Source organism: Periplaneta americana, chromosome 6, assembly GCF_040183065.1.
Source record: "Periplaneta americana isolate PAMFEO1 chromosome 6, P.americana_PAMFEO1_priV1, whole genome shotgun sequence".
Taxonomy (NCBI): domain Eukaryota; kingdom Metazoa; phylum Arthropoda; class Insecta; order Blattodea; family Blattidae; genus Periplaneta; species Periplaneta americana.
Window position 1 is genome coordinate 131,864,346 of NC_091122.1, and position 26,259 is coordinate 131,890,604.

General features: G+C 35.3%; 1 protein-coding gene and 1 long non-coding RNA gene across 2 annotated transcripts in view; both read left to right on the top strand.

The window, feature by feature from the left end:
* The window catches only part of LOC138701736 (uncharacterized), a 61,804-nt gene extending 55,496 nt beyond the window's left edge, over window positions 1–6,308 (top strand). The window contains exon 4 of the mRNA XM_069828957.1: window positions 6,146–6,308. Coding sequence (XP_069685058.1) covers window positions 6,146–6,226 — 81 coding nt within the window. The 3' untranslated portion in view covers window positions 6,227–6,308. The remainder of the gene's footprint in view (window positions 1–6,145) is intronic.
* A 747-nt stretch (window positions 6,309–7,055) lies between these two features.
* LOC138702237 (uncharacterized) overlaps window positions 7,056–26,259 on the top strand; it is a 31,357-nt gene continuing 12,153 nt past the window's right edge. Inside the window, exons 1-3 of the long non-coding RNA XR_011332822.1 lie at window positions 7,056–7,234; window positions 7,431–7,663; window positions 7,861–8,093. This is a non-coding gene — a long non-coding RNA (uncharacterized lncRNA). The remainder of the gene's footprint in view (window positions 7,235–7,430; window positions 7,664–7,860; window positions 8,094–26,259) is intronic.

Genomic DNA, 26,259 nt, shown 5'->3' on the forward strand with positions numbered 1-26,259 from the left:
TAATTTATTTTGTGTAAAGACGTTTAATTTTTCATTTTATTATAACAGTTTCCTTTCTGATAGTATCTTGAAATGTGGCACTTGTCACACAACCACGACCCAACAACAGAACTTAAAATTATCACGGAACGTTGTGATAATGTGCCTAAAACGAATAGCAGAACATGAAATCCATGTCAGACCCAACGAACTATTTAGACAGGAGCTTCAATCAGAGCCTTCTTTAGTTACAAGCCGGAGCCATACGTCGGCTACACTGCAATTAACTGTCAAACGAAGGCCTACGATACAGTACACGTGTTTGTGCTAGATAATGCCGATTTTCAACGTAAATTAATGTTACAATATAAGTGTCGATGAAATTATGTTCACGGTCGTACCAAACCTTAATTGTTGATATATTATAAACTAAGTGCGTGTTAGCGATAAAAAAAAAGACAATAAATGAAAATATGGCTGCAGTCTTTGGCAATTTTTACGGTTCTTAATGACAAAGTGATTTACAATTCTTCTAAATATTATATAAACTACTTGTAGTTTGTGGTGTATTAGAATTCTAGCCAAATTGTTGGGTCTCGCCTGCTATATCGATAAAGTTACGCCGTTGATTTTCAAGTTCATTGTAAACAGCTGTTTTGTGATCCCATAAATGTTGCAGTTTTGTTGAAGATTCGGAATGCCTGCTATTCGTCAGAACTACCTATAATTTGTAGATGCATACACTCGCTTTGTTGGTTTTCAAGGTTTGTTTATTAATATTATTTCATTTGTAATAAATTAGTTATAAACGTGTTTCTTTTCACTTCGTATTTACAGGATTTAAAGTTCACTGATTGGCACATACTTAATAAATAATAATGTGTTTTGTTATGTATTATGTTGAAGGTATGTTTCTTCATTTTTTCATAGATCTTTATACTTGGCCTAACTGTATTTGCATCCTAATACTTTATTATAATATGTCAATAGTTTCCTCTATTTACATTTTCATTTTATTTGCATAATTTACATTCTTAGCTTGTTTTCTGTAGTTATATTTATTTAAAATTATATTTTTAAACGTTTATAGCAAATAATTTAGGATTACAGTATGGTTATGGTGAATGGCCAGGTTCAAGCTAAAACTGGCTTCCTGGGCATCTGAAATATTCATAGAAAAGCATGACAGATATTCACATGAAATTAAAATGTATATGATATCCTAGACTTTTCACACCATAAAGTCGCAAAATATTGAAAATTTGCTAGCCAAAAATTTGTTAATTGAATGGAACTTACGAATACTGCTTAGGAACTTACGTCTTTATTGCATTATTGATTTTATTATTTTCGGTACAAGGAATATCTTTTTCATTTATTATTTATTTATTTATTTATTTATTTATTTATTTACCTTTGTACTATGAATAAAAAACATGTTTTGTAATTGAATAATTTCAAGGAAAAATTGTTCCGGGGCCGGGTATCGATCCTGGGACCCTTCGCTTAGCGCGCGAACGCTCTACAGACTGAGCTACCCCAAGAACCCACCTGAAAGCCAGATTTGCATGTTTTGTAATTATTTTAAGTGGCAGTTTTTGTATGTAAGTAGCCTACTTACGCCGTATTCTGAAGTATAGCTAATTGATTGCAATAACACACTATTTTCGAATCAGTAATAATTTACGTCATCACTCTGAATCTTGATCTTACGTTTGTGCATAAAGTAATATTAAAAAGATATACCTTACGTACAAGGAAAGCAATGAGCAAGCACAATTACATCAATATCACATTAGAATCTCCCGCCCCCAATCAGCGTTGCCAAACCTACCCATGCTCCTGCTTGTAGCTGAAGAAGGCTCTGGCTTCAATCCATTGTTTCAACTGTAATAGAAAATCTTTGCCAAGAATGAATGCGTAGACATGCTTCATGCCTGGAATAAAGGAAAGATAAAATAGGCTTCGTCCCGCGCCGTGGCGTTGCGGTCTAAGGCATCCTACAGTGTCTGTATAAAGACAGTGTGGCCATACGAGACTTCACTTTGATTGGTCATTGCAGTCACGTGGTACGCGGCCGCCATTAAGTTTCCAAACATCGCTGGCGGGATAGCAGAATACGTAGTTAGATTCGTGTATTTTATGTTATAGATAGAGTGATTTATATGGTAATAGTGCGAAATGGTAGACTGTTTTATAGTAAACACCTAAACAGAGAACCAAACGAACAAAGAAAGTGAGGCTCCCTTTAGAAACGACTACCTGAATTTTCTAAAGAACACGGGTCTCTTGATTTACAGCGATCAAAGATAACGAACTTAAATTTATTACTGAATGACAGCTGTTATACTAACCTACTTTGTATGAACATCTGGTAGTATGAAAGCCCTTTAAAGTAAACTAGGGATAAATTTAGAATTGTTTATCCAAATAAAAATATGAAAATAAACCAAAATAACGCTGGCAATTATCTTTAAATTAATACATGTGTACATTTACTTTACATAATAATATTCTACATTTAATAAGCAAAGAACCAAACAGAAATAATTAATTGGTATCGTCTTGCAGATTCATTCTTGATTACACGGTTATATCATTAACGTAATATTGTTAAACTTGTTAAATTAACTGCGAGATTTTATGCCGAAACTAGTCACTAAGATACAGTACCATAATACTATAATTTCATTATTTTACATAGTGAATTTTAAAAAGTTGTTAATTTAACAAGTTTAACAATTAGATTAGTAATATGTACCTAAGTGTTAAAAGTGTATAATCATAATCAAGAACGAATAAAAATAATTCTAATAATACATTTTTGAATATTAAACTCACCAATTTCTGATGCAGCATTGTTGTCCTCCATGATACGTCTTGAAATTAAATCACTATTTAGTCCACACGTGGGAATTAAATCACTATTTACACGTACGTCTTGAAATTAAATAATTATTTACGTCCTAAATTTCATTTAAATATATATTGTATAATTATGTAGCCCTACATATAATATTTACAAATGGAAGATGATTTATCGTCAGTTCAACACATTTTGAAAAATACATAATCTACGGTTGATATTATTAGCTATTAACCCAGCCCATAAAATTTCTGCTCTTTTAACAGAAGTATTTGCGTAGGCATGTACATTCGTACTTGGTTGTGAATTGCACTGAAACAAAGTATTTGAATGTTCCCTCAAATTACTCAATTTCGCCAGTTTCCCATCTACACGCTTTGCAATATGCTTTATTCGGCACCCCTAACAGGTCGTATCCATCCTTTGAACATAGAATCTTGTTCCCATTCCCCCCTATACTTTTATTGTCGAGATTTTAGTTTCAATTTAGATTCACTACGAATTAATTTCTTCTTCTCGGGAATCTCTACACCTCTTCTTCTATGCGTGGATTCACATACACTCCCCGAAGAACTCATACTTAGCACTATTGTAAGACACTGCACATTGACAAACTATCACAAAACTGGCAAAACGTAGGTCAAGATTAACTAAGTGAACGCGACTGATTTTTCAGACAGACTGACGCTAAAATATCAAAAAACGATGGGCATAGAAGGGGATGAAGAAGGGTGGGGGAAATAGAAAGTTTAAGAAAAAAAAGTTTATGTTAAAAATTGCAGTTCAAGAGTCCCTCTCAAAAACAATAAAAATGAAACCTTCAAAGCTAAAAAAAAAAAAATACTGTAGGATCTTTTGTCCAAGACTGACGGCTTCACTGGGCAGCCCATTCAACGTTTCTTCTTAGAAAGTTGACTCTATTACTTATCTCCAGAAAAAAATATACAGAAATAGCGTTTGCATTCTTTATCCTTTTTTACGACTTTATTCATAGCTTCTCAGGGACAGAAATAATGCGAAACAACCCCTATTCCTTTTTGTGAATCGGCTTCTTTAAACCTTCAAACATACAGTTCTTGCTAACGTGTACTGGTATAAAATAACAAGACTTTCACTTCTTGACCGGGCAGTCCTTTCATGGGTTTGTTTATAAACTGAGACCCGTCCCTTTTTTATGACTTTATTCAGAAATCTTTCCAAGAGATTGTTCAAAAAAATTCTCCATCCTACCTTTCCCCTTTTTATGAACCTGCTTTGAACTTGCCTTCCTAAAAATATACCATATCTCACGCAAACTTAAGAAACTGAATAATATTTGATTGTGGTCAGGTGGTCGAGTCTCGAAACGGATACATTTTGTCATCAAGCTACAGCCGTCCGGCTACCAGCTACGGGTCCTTAAATCCTTCTATGTTTAGCCGGTTCCAGCTACGGTTGGCAACGCTGCAGCTCGCCAACTTGTCTAGCATAACCTAAATTTCATTACGTACTGCAAAATTATATCACTGCCAATTTTAATAAAACACCTGCGAATTACCTTTGCTAACGCATTCAAGCACTATATATGACAGAAAAATGTTTGATAGAAAGGGAGAACATCATATAAATATATTCCAATTACGATTCCTTCATTAGTTCCATAGGAACATATGCTCGTCATGGAATCTTAATGGCGGCGGTGGGCGTGAACTGTGCTATTGTCCACACTGTCTTTATACAGACACTATAAGGCATCCTGCCTAAGACTCGCGTTACGGAATGCGCGCTGGTTCGAGTCCTCGTGGGCGAAGAAATTTTCTCATGAAATTTCGGCCAGTGTATGTGACCGATGCCCACCCAGCATCGTGATGCACTTGGGGAGCTACGATAGGTAGCGAAATCCGGTTGCGAATACCTGCTATAACGGCTGGGGGGATCATCGTGCTAACCACACGATACCTCCATTCTGGTTGGATGATCGTCCACCTCTGCTTCGGCATGTGGGCGTGAGGCCAGCAGCCGGCTGGTCGGTCAAGGCCCTTCACGGGCTGTAGCGCCACGGATTATTATTATTATTATTATTATTATTATTATTATTATTATTATTAAAATAGGCTTCAATATCTTGCAAATGTAAGACTTGAGACGTGGTTGTGTACTGTAAAACGCGATGGGGAACTGAGCATCATGGGTAAAAAGTCCATTTCAACCCCTTCCAAGGTTTAGCACCGTTTGTTTATGAAGTAGCGCCGAGGAACACTGGCTCAACGTCAACATTGCAGTGACGTGTACTTAGCATTGAATTTGACGAAAGTTTCTTATATTTGATCCTAAGTAAACATTTCGCTTCTCCATCTTGAAGGGAGAAAAAATAATTTTCTTCCTATTCATTAAAAAAAAAAAAAAAGGTCTCGCAAGTACGGATTACCGACGGAAGGAATGCGAATCAAACACTGCGATAAGGAAGAGCGGGCGAGAGGAAAGGTCACGAGATAACTTGAATGATATTCGAGAGCACAGTCGGAAGAGAAATGTCATCGATAGAATCAGTCTTGCGTTGTGATAGTTACATTACGACTTTAGTTTGTTCCATTGCATGTGAATACGTGTTTTGTATCGCACGGTATTATTATTTCATTCGTAAACATATGTTGAGCGATTAATTAGCTTCGAATTTTTCTCCTGCTACGATCTTTATTTTCACAGCGATATCCTCACTTGTTCATCTTCTTGGTACAGACAGTACTTCCATCGACTCGCACCTCTCCTCCCTCGGCCTGCCTACTTATACACATCAAAACAGACAGCAACGCCACCATTGGTTTTCGGTAATCGTTTCTTGCGCGAGCTATACCTACATGTTCCCCATACCTGCTGTAAACCAAAAACTTCTCTAGGTCTTCAATATCTAGAACCAGTTGTCCAATACAGTATTACCAACGTAAGTAGAAACACCAGCGGACATTCATATGATTATTTATTACTGAAAAGTTCTCAATCTTGACGCAAGTAGCCTTCCTCATACAATTGTCAGATTATGTAAACCAAAACTGTAAGAATGAGTTTCCTGTGTTTTTGCTTTTAACCGCCGAATTTGTTGTTGAAATCTGGTAAGTAAAAAGTTGAAACTTTTAATGAGGATACAGTTTGACTTTTTGAGTGCATGTGAATCGAAATAGCCTATGCAATGTTTCTCAATCATCATGTCACCGTATCTGAATGTTTACGTGGTATTAGACAGCATCAAATAAGACTTAATTTTTAATAACACTTCAAACCAAAGTGTGATTTCTAATCTACTATATGCAAATCATGTTTCAGATTACAGTGAATAGCAAGAAATCAAGTAGTACGTATGGAAATTGGTGGGAGGGGAAAAAGTCCAAATCTAAAATATTTTGATAAAAATGTAAAATTATGTGACAACAGAGCAGATCCAATCAATAGCGTCCAGTTGTGGGTACATTTTGTGGATTTTATTACAAAATTCAACAGTTCACCGGCCTTCAAAAAATGTATTGCACCGGTTATCCAACAGAATCTTTGCAACGTAAGTAGAAACATCATGACTTTTTGAGTGCATGTGAATGGAAATAGCCTATGCAATGTTTCTCAATCATCATGTCACCGTATCTGAATGTTTACGTAATATTAGACAAAGTTTTACAACATAAAATAAGACAATTTTAATAACACTTCAAACCAAAGTGTAATTTCTAATCTACTATATGCAAATCATGTTTCAGATACCAGTGAATAGCAAGAAATCAAGTAGTCCGTATGGAAATTGGTGGGGGAAAAAACTCCAAATCTAAAATATTTTAATAAAAAAATGTATAATTATGTGGCATCAGAGCAGATGAAATCAATAGAGTGGCGTCCAGTTCAAAGTGTACATTTTGTGGATTTTATTACAAAATTCAACAGTTCACCGGCCTTCAAAAAATATGCTGCACCGGTTGTCCAACAGAATCTTTGCAACGTAAGTAGAAACACCATGACTTTTGAGTGCATGTGAATGGAAATAGCCTATGCAATGTTTCTCAATCATCATGTCACCGTATCTGAATGTTTACGTAGTATTAGACAAAGTTTTACAACATAAAATAAGACAATTTTTAATAACACTTCAAACCAAAGTGTGATTTCTAATCTACTATATGCAAATCATGTTTCAGATTACAGTGAATAGCAAGAAATCAAGTAGTACGTATGGAAATTGGTGGGGGGGGGGGGAAACTCCAAATCTAAAATATGTTGATAAAAAATGTAAAATTATGTGACATCAGAGCAGATCCAATCAATAGCGTCCAGTTGTGGGTACATTTTGTGGATTTTATTACAAAATTCAACAGTTCACCGGCCTTCAAAAAATATGCTGCACCGGTTGTCCAACAGAATCTTTGCAACGTAAGTAGAAACATCATGACTTTTTGAGTGCATGTGAATGGAAATAGCCTATGCAATGTTTCTCAATCATCATGTCACCGTATCTGAATGTTTACGTAGTATTAGACAAAGTTTTACAACATAAAATAAGACAATTTTAATAACACTTCAAACCAAAGTGTAATTTCTAATCTACTATATGCAAATCATATTTCAGATATCAGTGAATAGCAAGAAATCAAGTAGTCCGTATGGAAATTGGTGGGGAGAAAACTCCAAATCTAAAATATTTTGATGAAAATGTAAAATTATGTGGCATCAGAGCAGATGAAATCAATAGAGTGGCGTCCAGTTCAAAGTGTACATTTTCTGGATTTTATTACAAAATTCAACAGTTCACCGGCCTTGAAAAAATATACTGCACCGGTTGTCCAACACAATCTTTGCAACGTAAGTAGAAACATCATGACTTTTTGAGTGCATGTGAATTGAAATAGCCTATGCAATGTTTCTCAATCATCATGTCACCGTATCTGAATGTTTACGTAGTATTAGACAAAGTTTTACAACATAAAATAAGACAATTTTTAATAACACTTCAAACCAAAGTGTAATTTCTAATCTACTATATGCAAATCATGTTTCAGGTACCAGTGAATAGCAAGAAATCAAGTAGTCCGTATGGAAATTGGTGGGGAGAAAACTCTAAATCAAAAATATTTTGATGACAATGTAAAATTATGTGGCATCTGAGCAGATGAAATCAACAGAGTGGCGTCCAGTTCAAAGTGTACATTTTCTGGATTTTATTACAAAATTCAACAGTTCTCCGGCCTTCAAAAAATATACTGCACCGGTTGTCCAACACAATCTTTCCAAAGTAAGTAGAAACACCATAAAGTTGTGTATGTTTGTATATAGATATTATAGAGGCTAGTATTTTCGAACTCTACAAACTTCATAGTGATGTTTGAAGAAATTGTCTTAATTTTCTGTGGCCACAAACCAACGATTCGAATCCGGGTAATAATCGCATACCGTAACATGAAATAATAAACCCCTAGTATGTCGTTTCTCTCAGTATATTATACAGATTTGCTGTTTATGTCTGGGCATTTAACGTACATTTCTATGTTGTTTTCAAACTTTGCACTTAGAAGACAGGCATCAAATACTGACTCAGGTCAACATGCAACGATTCTTGGTACAGATTGATAGAGAAATAACCCTTTCTGTTTCGGTACATCTCATTCAAGTGTCCAGAGGACTTTGAATTTCATGTGGCTACATACAGTCTATGCACCAATAACGTTGGGAAAATTGCAAATTGAGAAGAAATCCTGTTTTACTATTTGTACAGAATTTCCTCGAGGTATAGTAATGTATTGTTCTCTCATTCTTGCAATACAATCACACATCTTATTATTCTACAAACTGTAGATTTATGAACATCATTTGTTTGCCTCGGTTTAACCGTGACAACGTTTTTTAGTTCTTTTAAGCATTCTGGTTATTGTATTATGTTGGTGTTTAGTGAATGATTTTAGATAAGGGCGCAAATAGCCATAGTAACTGACGCGCCCTTTTTAAACCCCACTAACCTTTATGATCATGGATCTGATCCACTATCACATTCTGAAACGCTCCTATTGCGTAATAGCGCAAGACAATCAACAGCTGTTACTTGCTGATACTGTCTTACTGCGTGCGATTTTTTTTCCAATATGATGCCCTATTTCATGCAAGAGAGCCATGACTGTTTCTTTCGATAATATAAAACTAACCTTAAAATCAATATTATCGTGTTGTTCTAGAAAATTCGATCTATCTCTCAATATTCTTGGTTTTGGTAGATGTTGTACCTGATCCAACATAACCTATACGTCAGACGATTCTATAATAGTATCTAATAAAACTGGATACTTTAAAGTAGAAAGGTGCAAAGTGCCAAAATCATAGAAAACGAAATTATTATGCAGAAAAGTACAATGTGCCTAGGAGGATGATGTATGAAAGAGGCTACATCCACTTGTGTTCCTTAAACGAGATATTTAGATGTTACGTTGCCAGCACCATGCAGTTTCAGACGGTAAGCACCCTATTGAGCTGCCTCATAGAATGCAATGGATCTTCAACAGGTCATGTTTGTGCCCAAACTTACACACAGCGAAATGTTTTACAGACGTCAGCTTTCACGTTATAACTTTGGAGTTTGTGTATGGAATACAATGCAGTATTACATGTGTATGTGGGATGAAAGCATCGCGAGTGGAGATGCCAATGAGATTGCCTCGTGTGTACTAAAACTGATGAATATGGACATAACAAACAAGAAGAATCTGATAACTGTGCAGCTGAAAACAAAAATCGTGTAATGGTTTTCATGTGTCTCTTTTTAGTTGCCACATAGTACATAGAACAAGCGGCCACAGTCTCTTGCAATGCGATTATGATTTCGCTTTTATTGAAAAACGACAGAAAGTGACAAAAGCCTTCATTCCTAGTGACCTGCTTAAAATCGTACAAGACTCTAAAGTTGTAAAACCATTTCAAACCTTTTCACTGCTAGAGTCATATTTCCTTAATATGCAAGATGTTGCTGATGAACTAATTTCCATCAAGAACTTGAATATTTCTAAGGCATGTTGCATTCAGTATAATGTTAGTAAAGCAGGTAGTGTTTCTGTGAAATGGTCCCATGATAATGAAGCAGTGCATACCATTAAAGTGCATAAAAAGGAAAAAAGAAACATGAAAGATGTACAGTCAGCATTGTTTCATGTTAAAGCATAAAATAGGGAAATTACTGAAGAAAAGAAGGGGGATCTAGTAGCAATGACTCCCTATCTTCCAAATGAGGAGCATGGGCAGTTCTACAGACAGACCTGTGAGTAAAAATTGCTCCAGAATAGGAAAAAATAGGTATTGGACTTTGCACCATTCTACTGCAACTGTACCCATTACTTAACCCTTTTCACAATCTGTGTTATATAATTAAATATGGAGAAATAATGTCTTTACATACCACTATTATTAATAAGTAAACATTGTACTATTGCTGTTTTCTATCAGTAAAAGAACATGACACAAATATGTGTACAATTATTCTTATAGCTACATTTTTTTTTATCTTATCTCCAATGTTTCATTTTGGCACTTTGCACCCTTCTACTTTAAAGTATCTAATTGCTTTATTCACAAAACTTTTCCTATACACACATGAATCTCGAGTTCATTGTGATATGTATATTACATTTTACTTACCTGTTTGTGATGATAGCTAGGCTTCGGCCTAGGGACACAGAGTAACCAGTATGAGGTTTAAAATAGCGGAGTATAAATGACGTCATGACCCGTGTGCAGTCACCCGACTGCAACAGCACAGGTGGCTCCGTAATGTCGTTGTGTGCAGGCCTATTGCTGCTTGGCAGCGGTACGTGTAACAGGCTTCGGCGTAAGGACACCTGATTGAAGGTTACAACTCGCGTTAATACTTTAATGGTAGACATTTATTGTCTACACTAAGAATGTACTGTATATACTGCATCTGTACACAGTGAAATATAATTTGTGCCGTACTATGACGGACTGTTTACATGTTGAAACACGAAGTAACGGTGCTCTCCATCTCCCGCTCCACTCGACCAACAGAACACTATCGTCCGTGCGTTCTGAACTTCATGCGTGTCTGTGCCCAGGGGCGCGTTTCACAATCCTTACAAATTACAAATTAACAATTTACAAATAACAAGTAAAAGATTACAAATGCTTGTAAATTGTGTTTCACAATGCTTTTTTATTAGTTTGTAAAGTCTGACGAACTTTACAAAATCAGCTAAAGTAATTTATAAATACGCATTATTGGTTACACAATATCGCCAACGACAGTTTACAAAAATTGCTGAGGAGCAGAGCTAAAGTCTCTGTATTTTTACTATTATCGATACATATGTTTAAATTTTGTACTAAAATAGATTATTCTAAGCTTGCTGATTCATATTTCACCAATAGAAAATATAAAGTATTGTTAAAAAAATTAAAAGTATTTAGATTTTTATATATTGGCGACAATGGAGTTTCATGTGATGTGATTGGTCGAGTATACTAATACGTCTATTACTGAAATGACTAAAGTTAGCACAAAATTCAGTCAAATAAGTAAATAACAGATTTCGTTCACGTACAAATATGCAATTGATAAAATAATTACGATGTCTAAACACAAAATCAGGCTAATTTTTTGTGTTGATCCATCAGTATTTATTAATGTTGCATTCCTAACCTCACAAACATTAGTGATTCCATCAGCAGCATAAAAATTCTGTGCTATAGTAAATAACATTTTGGTGATCAAAAACCTGCCCCGAATTTAACTTTTTTAATAACATCAACTACCCTGTGGGCACTTTTGCACACCGATATATTAGAAATTCCGTGCTTATCTGCTAACCCACGGAACTGACAGCTAGTATGCATCCAATGCAAAACAATACATTTCTCGCTTTGAGGTTAGGGCATCACTTTTCTCTTTTGGATGTTGGATATGATGTTCCATATCTTGTAGGAGAGATTCCAGCGAAACGGGACTCGAAACGACTTCAGAATTCCGCATAAGTAGTGTCGCTATTGCATTATTGAATTATTTATTTTTGGTGCAGGGAACTTATTTATTAAGTGCAATTATTTATTAAATACAGTCTTCGTATATAAATACGCGGTATTCTGAAGTATAGCGCGGGACTCATTCGAAACGTTTCATTAAATTTATACAATGATACGAACGTGTTATTAATTCTTGCCCGGAGAATGTTACGTATAGACCGACGTCTTCGTTTGATTAGGCCTAAATTCAATATCTATCTTCGTCTGAAGTCATTAGAACTCCTTAATAACATCAAAACTGCTTTAGTTTAATTCTTAATATTATCCAGTTACTCAAAAATTAATTTAATAAGTATTTCTTTATTGTATTTAGTCATAATTTGCTGCAATATCAAACTTTACACATCTCAGAGGTATTGTAGAAAATGTGCTAATTTTACAAGTAAAATTTACACGTTTGTAAAATTACTCTTCATTGTGAAACAGAATACTTGTAAAGTGAGCAAAATTTAATTTGTAAAGATTTGATTTCCTTCGTAAAGTTCAACATTACAAACAAAGATTGTGAAACAGAAGTTTACAATTTACAAGCAAAGTTTACAATTTACAAAGATTGTAAACATTGTGAAACAGGCCCCAGGACCGAAGCCTGATGATAACATATCCACGAAATTACTTAACACTGTCAGATACAAAAACGAGAAATATATATATATATATATATATATATATATATATATATATATATATATATATATATATATATATATATACACACAGTATGGCAGCTAACGATTTGTTAAGAGTTTACAGCTCCGATTTTCCATCCATAGTTTACAGAGTGCTTTAACGAACCAATAGCTTTAAAGGTCGTTCTTGCAACTCTTACTGACGCTAAATGAACAGTTATAGGACCAATAGTGTTTAACGAACTTATAAATAATGCTTTCTTGCAATTCAGCATCAGTGAATTTATTTTTCTCTCCCTGATCAATTTCAGCATTTTTATTCTTTCTTCACCCACTCTACTATACGTGAGTCACACGCAAATAATTATGATCTGCGCATGCGCTAGGTCTCCCATCAGCAGGACTGGCCACAGTATAAAGAACATACAGTAGAGACAACTCTTATCGGCACCTTTGATGTTGTTGGTGCTAAAATCAAGCTCAGGGAGGTCTAGTTCTCAATGAATCCAACCATGTCGCTAGTATTGGCAGGGTTAACAGCTGATTTTAGCGATCAGCTGTTCAGACATGCTAAACCTTCGGATGAAACTTTGTATTAACTGTTGTAATTATTCCTTTGTTCTGTAGTGATTTTTGTGTCTTATTATGTAGGTCTAATGAAAATTCACTTTTTCTTTTCAAAATACATATAAAATTGCAGTGTTCATGATTGAAGTAATACATACTATTAGCGAAGTGCTTACCGTTTTATTCTGTTTCTTCATATCCATTGCATTTCATCTTGGATCACAATATGTTTTAAAATACATACATCAGGGAAACATTTAATAAATAAACAAGAATTCGAGGTAACTTATTATAATTAAAAATGTGTTCACTATATATCCGATGTAGGCTACTAATTGTAGGCCTAACTACCTAGGTGTACAAAGAGGGCCTAATAATTACACCGTTCTGCATGGATTTTGTTGTTTTGAAATAAATGAGCGTTTCTGAATCACAATTTCACACTGATTTCAAAAATGAAATCCGTTTTCGCGTACCAACTCAGAATTTTTCACAATTCAAAATTTTATGTTTTCAATATTTTTCGTAATATAATAATATTACAGTGTGCTTGTCGTTTGTTAAAAATGCGCGATAGCTTATAATTTAAACTTTATTACTTAAAATGTGACATAATATACTTTATTATGTTTGTATTTGATATTTATTAAAATCTACTTACTATATCCGCCCTTCAGGGATGTACAAAATTGTATCCTCCACCTTAAAATGAACCGAGGTTAAGGCATCCGTTGTTTCTTCTTGGAGATTTTTATCTGTCTGCACCCAACGTTATCCATAAACAGGAAGTTGAAATGTTTAGTGTCTCAGGTCATAAAAAAATTACGAAGGAAATATTTACTCTTAGAGATTGCTATTAAAACTAACAATGAATTAGAGAAATGACATAGGGTCCCTGTATATATATTTATTTATGGAAATGCAATCCAGCTTATGAGGCTGCAGATTTCCTTACTGAGATAATAAACCTATCCCCTTTAAAAGTTGTTTTAAAATTAGAGGTTCAGTTTTGTGTTGTTGGTTGTCGTGTAAAATTGAAGTGTGTGAGTTCTCATTTTTATGCGAGAGAACAACATAATAGTGTTGTTTCATAGAAATGTCGAGAGATTCAAATTTGTTTTGCTATATGTGTGGGTCATATACGTTAGTAAAACAGAGACAAAATAGCTATAACAGCTTTTGTAAAGAATACTTACTTTCAATATTTTGGCATTGAGTTAGGAGACCAGGACAAATCCTGGTGCCCCCATAAAGTATGTCGTAGTTGTGTTGAAGAGTTGAGAAGTTGGAAAAATGGAAAATGGAAGTCATTGCCCTTTGGTATCCCTATGATTTGGAGGGAACCTACAAATCATGGAGACGATTATTATTTTTGTACAGTTAAGGTAGCTGGATATACTGCTAAAAACAATAAAAAATATTCTATATCCTAACATTCCCTCTGCCATTCGGCTCGTACCTCATGGTTCTGATATTCACGTTCCGCTACCCCCTGAATCAGATACAGTGCCATCTGCATATAGCACTGAAACTGAATCTCCAGTGGATCATACTTGTGAACTAGACAATACTGGTGAAGATAGATGTTTTAATCAAAGTGAGCTTAATGATTTAGTGAGAGAACTATTAGGTTCTAGGTTAAAGGAAAAGAAAGTATTGGCTGAAGGTACATATTTCTCATGGTACAGGCATCGTGAGAAGGAACTTATGCCTTTTGTTGCTGAAGAAGAAAATTTAGTGTATTGCCAGGACATCCTTGCAGTTTTAAAATTTCATAACATAAACTATAATTCAAAAGAGTGAAGGTTCTTCATAGATTCTTCTCAGAAAAGTCTTAAAGGTGTTTTGCTTCATAGTGGAAACATTGCGGACTGTTGCTGGATGACTGTTCTGAATAACATGCGAGGAGGTCAAAGAGGAGAAAATTTGAAGTGCAATATTGAGATAAGGTTATGAAAGTGCTTATAATTATTAATTAATATTAATTAATGATTAATTAATGGCAAATAGCAAATTGTGGTCCAGTTTTTCTCACAAAATTCTTGTTGAAAATAATTTTATGGCGTTTCGCAAAGCTGTAATTTCATTTCTAGTTATTCATGAATTGTCTGAAAACCTGACGTGATGGGGTAAATGGAGATTATTTTCGAATTCAGCATAAAAAAATCCGTTTAGAATCGCCTATCAGATTGAAAACAACAGAAAATAAGTTTTGAAATGCAGAACGGTGTTTTCTACTGCAACTTTTATCAAATAACTACGTACGTAATCCTAAAATCATTATGGATTGCTGCACTTGGTGGACAATGCTTAACTGGCAACAGTTAAATCCCGGTAACTTCTTTCACTTTTCCTTTACTGTATTAGGCTACGTTTGAATTACAATATTCTTACCTTCTTCCATTTTCGTGCAAGATATATTGCAGTAACAACGCATTTGAATTAACAAATTCTTACCTTCTTTCATTCTCGTAAAGGATTTTTTGTAGTGAGTAATATAAATTCTTAACTCCATTGCTAGATACAAGAGCCTACACCAAACCCTAATTACGTCTTGAAATTTTGTAATAGTCGAACTCAGAAAATAATTCTCTTGCAAAGTAGACTTATTACTATGTGCAAAAATCATTATGTATGTAAATTTTGACATTATTTAATTCCTTCTTGCGCATACTAATTACTTATCTCTATACAAGCCTCGAATCAAGAAATAATGCATTCACGGAGTTCAAACTACGGCATGTTACTACACGGGCAAGGGTCATTGCGCATATGAATTTTTGTACCTTTTCAATCGCTCTTTCATAGCTAGATCCAAGAGCTAGCTGTACACCAATGTAATCGGGTAATTATTATGTAGCTGAGGTTATGTTTTCTTTCACTTATTTAGAGACATTCTACTCAACCGATACAGTTAGAAATTTTAATATGTAGCCTATGTTAATTCCAATTTGGAAACCAACATCAATATCAATGTACAAAATATTACTGTCAATAATAGGAATAATCATGTAGGCCTAAGTATAACGTTATTGGTATGAAATAATATCCATCACTAATATAATGTTATTAGCTAGTCGACAAAATTTTATTATATCCATTGTTGACGTAACTTCATCGAAACGAATGTCATGATCTATGTAGCTAATGGTTCAATATTACGTTACCAACTTAAGCATCTACCAGTGACTTTAAAATAAGCGTCAATTCGTGAATATTTCCATGATGTTTACATACGGAAGTAATTATTATTATAATTATGTTGCCATTCCTTTGCCTCATATCTTTCAAATTGTTAAAAGGTGAGTAATAAATCTTCTCAGTTAATATTAAATTATGCCAGCCTGTCGTAGATGGAGAACCATCTGGTGGAGGTTCCAGATAATACACCCGGTTTCGTGACATGCGCACTCAGAATTTGTTCCCACGAAATGGCTTAGGTGTCTTTACTGTATGTTCTCTATACTGTGGACTGGCCGGTATCGCCTTAAAAATCACGTGTTACTGAACTCGGATCCGCCTACACTACAAATGACAGCTCGGATTCCAGTGTCTCCGATTGACGATGAGACATGCAAACTCTGCATATGGTGGGGGAAAGTCAACTTATGTTTTAAGATACGACTGCGCCATACTTATTTTTTATACAGGGATATCATTTTCTTTTTACTAACATTTCTAATATTAACCTGACTATACTTTTGGATCAAGGATTAAGAACCGGAAACACCGTTTGCTACCCCCTTCCACGACTGGAGTTCGATGATACTGGCGTAATATACAAACAAATCACTTTACTAGGTATAGGAGGGAGAAAAGTAGTTCATCCATTTACGTAAACTAAGAATTATCGCGATTTTGAGTTTGATAATTTTCATTAGGATTTTGTTTAATCAAAATACAGTACAGTATTAAGAATAAGTGTTTTTACTCACGAACTAAGCTTTCCATGCGGACGTATTCATTATGCAGTGTATATTATACTGTCTACAGCACATTAGCGTACACTATAGAGAATGAAGTTAAATTGAAAAATAATCATAATATGGATATTTAAACACATTTTTGAAAATGGTGGCCGTTCATTTCGATACAGGCTTCAGTTCTAATGTGCATATTATCGCACTATAGACTATTGTACGTAATTCCAATTACCAGGTTCGTACTTCGTATCAGTAACTCATGTTGAAATAATTGTGTACCTATTCTATAAAAGAGACCTTACGTACTGTAAATTCAATCTTCACTTCTGCCCGATCCGAAAAGATAAAATTACTCAGACATGCTATCTACTGTCCGTCCAAGTGGTTACGTCGCAGCGTCGTAGAAAGGGAGGAAATCACGTGACAGTTGATTACTTAACGAGGCCCTTTTATTAAGTTATTTTAAACAATTGTATGGGTATAATATTACGTAGACGTCCAATCCCTAACAGAAATTAATGTTCTCAGAAAAGAGCTAAGACAACCCAGCCACTAGCATTTACAGAGAGGCGAATAGAAGCAGGTGGGGGAAACCGGGATGCGACGTAGGCAAGTGGAAAATGATGGAATATTGAAAGCTCTATAGTCACTGGAAAACACGAACATATTTTGGAACGTACTGTTTACTATGACCGTAAGGCTACTATGACTGTATATGCGGTCTTAGATCTGTGTGGAGGACGGTCGAACTTCATTAGTAGAAGGGGTGAGAGTGAAGTACATTAAAAAACTCAGGTACAATAAAAATTGAAGTAAAAATAAAATAATGTCCCTGTACTAGGTAACCCAAAGAAACGGGAGATTTTGTCGTTGGTAGTACATGGATTATTTTATTATTTGTCATTCTTTAGCCAGACTGTTACAATTTATTGAACGTAGAGTATTGAACTGGTGAGCAACGAGGATTTCTTGTAAAATCTTATTATCCAAATGCTCGTGGAGAGTTTCCCCGCCACATTCAACTCCGTCATGATCCTGTGCGATTAGAATCTGAGTTCGCAATTTAGAAGAAACATACTCAGCACTAAAGTCTCTTCCAAAGCAATTAATGGGCCATATTTCTTTCAGGATGCCAATGGCTGTGTGCAAACTGTTTTTAATTGATTATTTTACGACGCTTTATCAACTACTACGGTTATCTAGCTTCTGAGTGAGATGAAGGTAATAATGCTAGCGAGATGAGTCCAAGACCCAACGCCGAAAGTTCCCCAGCATTTGCTGAGTTGAGGGAAACCCCGGAAAAAATCGAAACCAGATAACTTGTCCCAACCATGATTTGTACTCGGGCTCGGTAGTTTCATAGTCAGACATGCGAACCGTTACTCTACAGCTCTGGACAGCAAACTGTTAATGCAGCTCGTTATGTGATAATCAGGCTTCGAGACTTTGGACCCGATACTTTGTACTTGTACTATAGGTTGTTGACTCGCTGCAGGTAGTGAAAGGTAGAGATGTGCTGAGGTAAAAACGTTGCTGTTTAGAGTAGAGTACGGTAGTATGGGGAAACACAACATTCTGAAAGTAAATATACATTACACAATGACAATGTCAAAAGAATGTGAAAAGCATTTATTCTCCTTTGTTTTATAAGCATTTGTGTTTAACTGTAGACAGTGTTAATGGTGGTAAAAAACATGTAGCAGTTTTAATTTCTTCATTTATCCTATTGATCGTGTTTAGGAAGTGCAGTAACAGTACTGAATTGCAATGTACTACAAAATATATTTTCAGTGTCTCAAACATAAATCTTTTTCGGTTATCTGCCAAATACAGTTTGTATTGTGAAAAGCTGCACTCTACATCGCATGACGTGATAGGAGCAAAACGAAAAAACCTAACATCATTGCAGTCTCTAAGAGACAGTCCTTTAATCTCGGTTGGCTCTATGTCCACTGTTTATATTACACAATGCTCCATATCCGTTATTTTTACATAAAATTGATTTCCACTTCTGTTTTACACGTTCAGTAACCGGTGTACTTGGTGTCTCATTAATTCTGTGTCCTTTCCTCAACTAATTTGAGGGCTTCCGGCATCTCTTGCTCTGACTTTTCTAACCGTGTAATAGTTTCAGACACAATTTGAAAATAGGTTTGTATGAAAACCAAATAATTATTCGTCAGAACCTTCAAATCCGGAGCGTTTTCCTTTGCGTATTTGTTGGCATTCATTCTACAGTACCCCCACCCACTGTACGCTTTACCACTATACTCAGTACGCCGTTATGCGGATTTCCCACTGAACTACTCTATCGGGTCCGAAGTCTCGAAGCCTGGTGATAATTATTTAAACATTTTAAGTGGTCAATTGAGATGAAGAAATTTTCGTATCAACAAATCAACTTGGTTTCAACAAGACGATACAAGCAGCCACTCTGTGACGGAAAAGCGGAATTTCTTTGGAAATTATGTCATATCGAGAAATAGAGACATTCCCTGGCCTGCACGATCCCTCCCGACTTAAGTGCGTGTTATAGTGTTTATGGTGGTATTTAAAACAAACGTAATAGGCAAACATCGAACAACTGAAGAAATTTCAAACATCACAGTCGAAAGTTGCAAGTATAACGAGAAACTTCAAAGAACAATTTACAAGAATGTATACACTTTAGTGGAGGACATTTTTTGAGGGATGTAATTTTCAAGCAGTTGTAGTTACATGCAAATTGCGTACTATATTCTATATTTTCATATAATAAAACTAATGTAATACAATATTTAAAGTTTCATTTCACTATTTAAAAATTGTCCCATTTCTTTGGCTCACTGTGTGGTACACGTACGGGCAGGGCATAGTTGCGCCCCACGGTCAGATAAAATGCAGCAGATAAAAAAGGGTCCCTGTTTTGTGGGCATAGTTGCGCCCCGTTCCCATCAGGTAGAGAAAAGGGGATGGCATAGTTGCGCCCCGATGAAAAGGTAAAGAAAAAGACACTACGGAAACTCGAGCCTCGTAATCAACCAACCTTATTGATTTCTTATTCGATTTAATGTTCATTATCGATACAGTTAAAATGAACACCATGAAGTTGGCAGTACTTTATTAACTGACATATTCAAATGAGTGAGCCGTTGGAATATGGGGGCTTAGCAGTCTTTTACATTTTATTAATGATTTTCACACCGTCTGTGGCGTATAGTGAAGTTAATTTAAAATGAATGTTAAGTTTACTGAAATGGGTAAAGAGTTAATAATTCACAATGGTTCTAAATTTCAATTTTCGAAACCCTGTACCGTAGGGTAAAGATATCGATGTACAAACAAAAAATGCAGTTCATTTATTGTGTGTGATAAATAAAAAAAGCGTTATTTTAAATAGTAAAATTGATCATATGCCATTCCTACCTGATTTCAATGCAGCCATCACTGTAATATTTGTAAGTTATTTGTTTATATCATGACAATCACTTTCGTGTGTACTATGCCCATCGGGGCGCAACTATGCCATGTCCATTCTGCTACCTGATTTCTTCGGGGCGCAACTATGCCATGTCCCTTCTGCTACCTGATTTCTTCGGGGCGCAATTATGCTATGCCTAGGCCTCACAATTGACCGCGGGGCGCAACTATGCCATACCGACACGTACCTATAAATTGTTATTCATACAAAACTATGACACTTGTGAAGCGAATCATTTCTGTTCTTACATTTTGTGTGTTATTAAATCAAATAATTTGGACCATTCTGTACTGTAATACGTTTATATGTAAAAAAAAAGAGACATTTGGAAATACTTAAATGCACAATTTCTCTTTTAAATCCAATTAGTTAAATAAACTGATAATAATAATAATTAAAAAATTATGATTTAACGAGGTTCGCAACTGCAGAGGTTATATCAGTGTCGCCAGTGTATCGGAATTTTGCCCGCAGGACTTCTTTTACATGCCAGTAAATCTACTGACATGAGCCTGTCGCATTTAAACACACTTAAATGCCATCGACCTAGGCTGGGATCGAAATTGCAACCTCGAGCATAGATACCGATTACGCTTCCGAGGCCGATTAATAGCACTAAATCTCTAAACAAAACATATTCTTGTTGTCTTAACAGATTAGGAAAACGTCAGTCATGAATAAAATTACTTACGTATGTCCTTTCAAAACATATTAGGCCTACTAAAAAAATTATATTAAATATATTTTATCCCTGTATTGATATTTAGGCCTGTATATAAGATGGTATGTAAAAATTAAATCCTCCTATAAAAGTATATAATATTCTATTTTAATTAATATTGACTACTTTGATCTAATAAAAAATTAAAACAAATCTAATTTCTCATATAATAGGTCTATAAAGAAAAATCATTCCTGTAATTAACTTAGTTTCAACAACATGCGCCAGATCTCTGCATTCTTTTTATATTCATCAGTTTCGCTTGTATTGGGCTATACAGAAGATGTACAGATCTATAGTCTGAGGAGGAAAAGCAGATGTGCTTCTATCAATTCAGAGCAATCGTCGTTCTTAAAGAAGTTCATTTTCGGGAATGTTTGCTCCGTGCGTATGTAGAACCAAACACAGAACATATACGCGCTTTGTAATTGTTTTGAATGTAGAAGTACGTTATTCATTTTCCCGTTGCTCTTTGAACTGTTATTTTGCGAACGACATTGCGCTGAATTCCACTACTAGGCAGTGACTACAAATCCCCTCTACTCTATCATGACGCATGGGGTTAAAGGGATGAATGGCGTCTCCGGCTTGTCTCCGGCGCCCAGTTCTGCATCCCTGCCTTAAACCCTGTATGTGTCAGTGAAGGAATTGCCTATGTACTGTAACTTCGAGATTGAAGTAGACGAGTTGAAGTGCAATAGTACATCAGAATGGAATCACTCACACGGTAACGAACGGAAAGAGACGAAGGGGCTAAAATGCATATTTTATGATATTATCTAATACCTACAGTATTTTTAGATGTGAATAATCTGTACGTGTGTCTACGTCGAAGAAGCTAACCGACATTTCATGGAAACCTGTTTTTCAGTTCTTCATTCCTATATCCCATTCATTACAATAACAGGAAAAAAAATATATATATTTTCATTGATGTTTCTGTTCCTCTTTTTCAGATAATATAAATTAATTCCATCAAAGCAGCCCATGCTTTTACGAATTTAACATATGTATTATAAGATTTCAATGGGAAAAAAAACCGACATTGATTACTACTGAATTTGACTTCTCATATTCCTGATTGGATTATAATACACATGTGATGAGATGTATAGATAACCGATAATGACAAAGTACACGAATTTGACTTCGAATATTCCTGAAAATGACTCACGGATTAGACAACCGATTATGATAACAATACACGAATTTTACTTAGCATATTCCTCAAACTGACTCACGGATTCGAAAATATACACTGGATGAGAAACCGATTATGACAACAGTAGCCCTACTCGAATTTGTCTTTGTATATTCCTAAAAGTGATTCACGGATTCGACAATACACACTGGATGAGAAACCGATTATGACAACAGTACTGGAATTTGTCTTTGTATATTCCTAAAAGTGATTCACGGATTCGACAGTAAACACTGGATGAGAAACCGATTATAACAACAGTACTGGAATTTGTCTTTGTATATTCCTAAAAGTGATTCACGGATTCGATAGTAAACACTGCATGAGAAACCGATTATGACAACAGTACTGGAATTTGTCTTTCTATATTCCTAAAAGTGATTCACGGATTCGACAATACACACTGGATGAGAAACCGATTATGACAACAGTAGCCCTACTCGAATTTGTCTTTGTATATTCCTAAAAGTGATTCACGGATTCGACAATACACACTGGATGAGAAACCGATTATGACGACAGTACTCGAATTTGTCTTTGTATATTCCTGAAACTGACTCACGGATTCGACAATACACACTGGATGAGAAACCGATTATGAAAACAGTAGCTCTACTCGAATTTGTCTTTGTATATTCCTGAAACTGACTCACGGATTCGACAATACACACTGGATGAGAAACCGATTATGAAAACAGTAGCTCTACTCGAATTTGTCTTTGTATATTCCTGAAACTGACTCACGGATTCGACAATACACACTGGATGAGAAACCGATTATGACGACAGTACTGGAATTTGTCTTTGTATATTCCTAAAAGTGATTCACGGATTCGACAATACACACTGGATGAGAAACCGATTATGACGACATTACTGGAATTTGTCTTTGTATATTCCTAAAAGTGATTCACGGATTCGACAATACACACTGGATGAGAAACCGATTATGACAACAGTACTGGAATTCGTCTTTGTATATTCCTAAAAGTGATTCACGGATTCGACAATACACACTGGATGAGAAACCAATTATGACAACAGTACTGGAATTTGTCTTTGTATATTCCTAAAAGTGATTCACGGATTCGACAATACACACTGGATGAGAAACCGATTATGACAACAGTACTGGAATTTATCTTTGTATATTCCTAAAAGTGATTCACGGATTCGACAATACACACTGGATGAGAAACCGATTATGACAACAGTACTGGAATTTGTTTTTGTATATTCCTAAAAGTGATTCACGGATTCGACAATACACGCTGGATAAGATACCGATTATGACGACAGTACTGGAATTTGCCTTTGTATATTCCTAAGTGATTCAGGGATTCGACAATACACACTGGATGAGAAACCGATTCTGACAACAGTACTGGAATTTGTCTTTGTATATTCCTAAAAGTGATTCAGGGATTCGACAACACACACTGGATGAGAAACCGATTATGACGACAGTACTGGAATTTGTCTTTGTATATTCCTAAAAGTGATTCACGGATTCGACAATACACACTGGATGAGAAACCGATTATGACAACAGTAGCCCTACTCGAATTTGTCTTTATATATTCCTGAAACTGACTCACGGATTCGACAATACACACTGGATGAGAAACCGATTATGACAACATAGCCCTACTCGAATTTGTCTTTGTATATTCCTAAAAGTGATTCACGGATTCGACAACACACACTGAATGAGAAACCGATTATGACGACAGTACTGGAATTTGTCTTAGTATATTCCTAAAAGTGATTCACGGATTCGACAATACACACTGGATGAGAAACCGATTATGACAACAGTACTGGAATTTGTCTTTGTATATTCCTAAAAGTGATTCACGGATTCGACAATAAACACTGGATGAGAAACCGATTATGACAACAGTACTGGAATTTATCTTTGTATATTCCTAAAAGTGATTCACGGATTCGACAATACACACTGGATGAGAAACCGATTATGACAACAGTAGCCCTACTCGAATTTGTCTTTGTATATTCCTGAAACTGACTCACGGATTCGACAATACACACTCGATGAGAAACCGATTATGACAACAGTAGCCCTACTCGAATTTGTCTTTGTATATTCCTAAAAGTGATTCAGGGATTCGACAACACACACTGGATGAGAAACCGATTATGACGACAGTACTGGAATTTGTCTTTGTATATTCCTAAATGTGATTCACGGATTCGACAATACACACTGGATGAGAAACCGATTATGACAACAATGGCCCTACTCGAATTTGTCTTTGTATATTCCTAAAACTGACTCACGGATTCGACAATACACACTGGATGAGAAACCGATTATGAGAACAGTAGCCCTACTCGAATTTGTCTTTGTATATTCCTAAAAGTGATTCACGGATTCGACAACACACACTGAATGAGAAACCTATTATGACGACAGTACTGGAATTTGTCTTAGTATATTCCTAAAAGTGATTCACGGATTCGACAATACACACTGGATGAGAAACCGATTATGACAACAGTACTGGAATTTGTCTTTGTGTATTCCTAAAAGTGATTCACGGATTCGACAGTAAACACTGGATGAGAAACCGATTATAACAACAGTACTGGAATTTGTCTTTGTATATTCCTAAAAGTGATTCACGGATTCGATAGTAAACACTGGATGAGAAACCGATTATGACAACAGTACTGGAATTTGTCTTTCTATATTCCTAAAAGTGATTCACGGATTCGACAATACACACTGGATGAGAAACCGATTATGACAACAGTAGCGCTACTCGAATTTGTCTTTGTATATTCCTAAAAGTGATCCACGGATTCGACAATACACACTGGATGAGAAACCGATTATGACAACAGTACTGGAATTTGTCTTTGTATATTCCTAAAAGTGATTCACGGATTCAACAATACACACTGGATGAGAAACCGATTATGACAACAGTACTCGAATTTGTCTTTGTATAATCCTAAAAGGGATTCACAGATTCGACAATACACACCGGATGAGATATATATTATAAATGAACAGCAAACGGAGGATGGCAACCGATTATGACAACAGTACACGGATAGCCTATGATCCATGGATTAGACAGACAACTAACCGAACGTGGAGGAGAAGAACATCTCGGACATACTGCATGGGCTGCATCAATCCGTCAATCCATTTGGAATAAACTATATTTGGATGTAAGTATTCCGACATAAATCTGTCCAATTCCTTCTTATATTAAATTTAGTGGCATAATTATATCGCATCCTTGGAATAATATTAGCGTAACTATCAAAAGTCAGTTTTGAATAAATGCAAGATAAACATTTCAAAGTCATATGAAAAATCATGATTACCAAGTATCAGTGTAAGTCCCGCAGACTTTGCATTTGAACCTAGAGATACGGCACTTCTGCTGTTTGATAGAGGATTAAAAAAAAATAAAGATTAGAAAACTGCCTGCAACTCAAAATTCAATTTTTGAGAGTTACGACAGTATTATTCTAGTGGTGCGATACGCCACCACGCAAATTACAAATACTAAGAAATAAGTTAATGGGTATCGCAAAATATGACCCACTTCGCATCCATTGTTTCTTACGTGTTATCTGCTAATCACAGAATTCTTCTGGTTGACTAACTTGTTAAAAAGTTTAGATTTTTTTAATATTCTGTTACATTGATTTTACACTGACTAGGAATTGTTATTTAAAATTATGACATGTAACAATGTAATTTTTTATAGTCGAATTGCCTATCTGAGATTTTATATTTAAGTAACTTCCAAATATGGGATAAAATTATGCAACTTTCTATATATACAGAATATCTACAACAGAACTCCTGATGAGCTTATTTCGAAAATTTTCCTCATGTCGC